This window comes from Cynara cardunculus (genome assembly GCF_001531365.2).
Source record: "Cynara cardunculus var. scolymus isolate 2C chromosome LG 1, CcrdV1, whole genome shotgun sequence".
Classification (NCBI taxonomy): Eukaryota; Viridiplantae; Streptophyta; class Magnoliopsida; order Asterales; family Asteraceae; genus Cynara; species Cynara cardunculus.
In genome coordinates, this window is record NC_037528.1 from 37,610,271 (window position 1) to 37,613,033 (window position 2,763).

The 2,763-nt window shown below is 35.6% G+C and overlaps 1 protein-coding gene across 1 annotated transcript; it reads right to left on the reverse strand.

Annotated features, from left to right (window-relative positions):
* Positions 1-1,334: 1,334 nt before the first annotated feature.
* LOC112505548 lies at positions 1,335-1,988 on the reverse strand. The gene has a single exon (XM_025109470.1). It carries the CDS (start codon positions 1,986-1,988, stop codon positions 1,335-1,337), a length of 654 nt encoding a protein of 217 aa, XP_024965238.1.
* Positions 1,989-2,763: the final 775 nt, after the last annotated feature.

Below are 2,763 nucleotides of genomic sequence, written 5' to 3' on the forward strand. Positions count from 1 at the left end.
TCGTCGCCTCGTCGGTCATCACACAGCCTCACAAGTCACAGGGGATGAAAATTGGAAAAGCCCTAAACCGCTAAAGTCTAAATAGCCCGCTACCCGATAGATAGAATGGCCCTTTGTGTTCTTCAGATTTCGGGCGGGTTCGGGGGAAGGATCTTGATATCCTACCCGATCCGCCATACCCGATATAGATTTCGAGTTCGGACTTTGGATGACATCGGGTAATATTTTTTGGATCGGGTCGGGTTTATTCAGTTGGGTAAGTCGGTTAAATCGGGTAGGGGCGGGTTTTGCACAACCCTACCCTAGGGGCTAGGGTCGTTTACCAAACATTTATCAGGTAGCATTTACCGGCAAAGCTTACATATCATTCTCATTTAGCTTGTCAGGTGACATTCTCGGTCATGAGAATGGATTTTTGGTAAGTGTGTTTGATCCAGTAAGTGCATACCGAGAAAAAGTCTTTTCCCTCACTAGGTTAGATTTTCGGTCATTGGCATGATCAGATAAGATTCTCGATACTTGTCATGCACAATCAATAAGTTAAGTGGTACCCGGTAAGCACTTACGTAGTATGCATTTGGTAAATGGTCCCTAAACTACATTTATGTATGCTCTAGGCTTGAATGTTCGCCTCATCAATACTAAGTTCTTTTTAACTTATTTAAACAGTTAAAATGAATAGGAAGTAGTAAGATTTGAAATTTTGTTATATCAACTGAGAGAAAAAAGTTATACGTTGCACTAATATGAATCAAAACAAACTTGGTTACAATTTAATAAAGTTTGTCACATATGAAACCAACTAGAAACAATGTTGGGTAAATATGATGAGAAAAAATTACCCCACAATATATCCTCATCCGCAAATTGTGGAATCAAATTTAACATCGAAGGTGGTCGTCCAGGGATTAGTCGACTCGCATAACATGTTTGATATCAAGATTAATCAAAAAAAAATATAACATCGAAACGAAATCGAACAACATCTCACTTAATGACCATGAACCACAATGCACATGGTGGGGGTTTAAGATTCAATTGGAGTACTATGGACAAATACGTTTATTTGAATGATAATAACTCGACATGAAAAATATTGAACAGAAAAGTACAAATAAACATCTCTCTTTCCAAACTTGTATCATATAAAGTTTACTATTAAGCTTATAGGATACATAGCAAATTGAAATGGGTACCAAAATGATAAAAAGGTAACTTTTATGTGCATTAATTTGTTTCATATTAAAGCATTGAGAATTCCTTCATAAATCCATGTAAGCATAGATACTAAAAAAACAATTAAAGAATTGAAGTCAAAAGAATAAAGGTAACTTTTAAACCAACCCATCATCCTCTTTCTCTTCCCTCTCCAACCCAAAGACTCTATAAGGAGAATACCTAATCTTTTTGGCTTCTGAAATGGTATCCAGATTAGGTGACCATATTTGAACCCTAGATCGAACTAACTGTTCATACTCCTTTCTGAGCTCTGGTGTACTACATAGAGAACTGTTTGTTGGATTGTTACTAATTGCTGTTCCACCGTTTTCTTGATCATCATCATGACCACCTCTACTCATCAGATGTCTTGCCATAAACTCAGGCTTCACCTTGATCAAAAGTCTCCCATTTGATCCCTTTATGTACTCTAAAGGAACCTCCTTGAGATCGGCTGGTGTTTGTCTCGGTGTATAAGCAGCAAAAGCTGATATCGAAGAAGATGAGAAGATCTCCGATGAAAAGATGTCGAGTGGTAGAACCAAGTAGGTTTTACCAGGCCTGAGCTGCTCATCAATGGATAAAGCCGGGATGGCGTGGCCAACAAAGAAGCGATCGGCATCGCAAACCATGCTCTCTGGGAACTCAAACATGATCTCTCCAGCCAATCGTCCTTTTCCGGTTAGGGTTTTCACGTTTCCTTCCCAATAAATCACTTTCACCGATGCCCCTTCAGTTGCCATGCAACAAGCTCCTATTACATTGCCCATAACGTTATGATGCTCTGCTCTTCAAATGTGTTTAGGTGCAAAATGTGTTAGCGAAAGGAAGATGCAGGTGGGTTTGGATATATATAAGGAAAGGGTGTTTGACTTTAGCAAAATATTGGGAGCTAATGGTCAATGAAGGCCGTCTTTGAACTTATTTATGTAGAGGTTTTTGGATGTTCCACGTTATAACCCAAATTGACATATTTTAGAGATTTCATATTCAATCAATAAACTTTTGTAGCGAATGTGGCTACAAACTGCAATTTGCATGTGGTCGTTGAAGGATATCACCATCTCCAAGCTTCAAGTTGATTTAGTCTCGCATATTTGAAAACGTTTTGGACATGATAACCATAAAAACTAATCACTTCTATTAATTAATTAATACGTTGCAAAGCTAGTTGAATTTGTTAAATTCCTATACAAATTTAATATTTTTATTTTTATCCAATACACTTCCTCTTCCTGTTAAGAGAACATGATTTTTAATTAAATATTTCAAAATTTATACAGATAATTATTCACAAAAACTAATATATCTATACTATATTATAAAGTATTTGACAAAAAACTCTTAAAAACCATTTTTATGTATGAAATACCGTTTATTGATGCATATTACTTAAAATTCAAGATTATAAATAATTTGTGCGCAAGTACAATTGATTAAAGATTCATGATTGAATTTGTGTAACTAATTACAGATAAACATAATCAAATAGATATTTAACATCTCATTTTAAATATATAAAATCTAAAATATAATTAAGATAAT

Coding starts and splice junctions, on each gene's coding strand:
- LOC112505548 (XM_025109470.1), bottom strand. CDS start 1,988: ATGGGCAATGTAATAGGAGCTTGTTGCATGGCAACTGAAGGGGCATCG.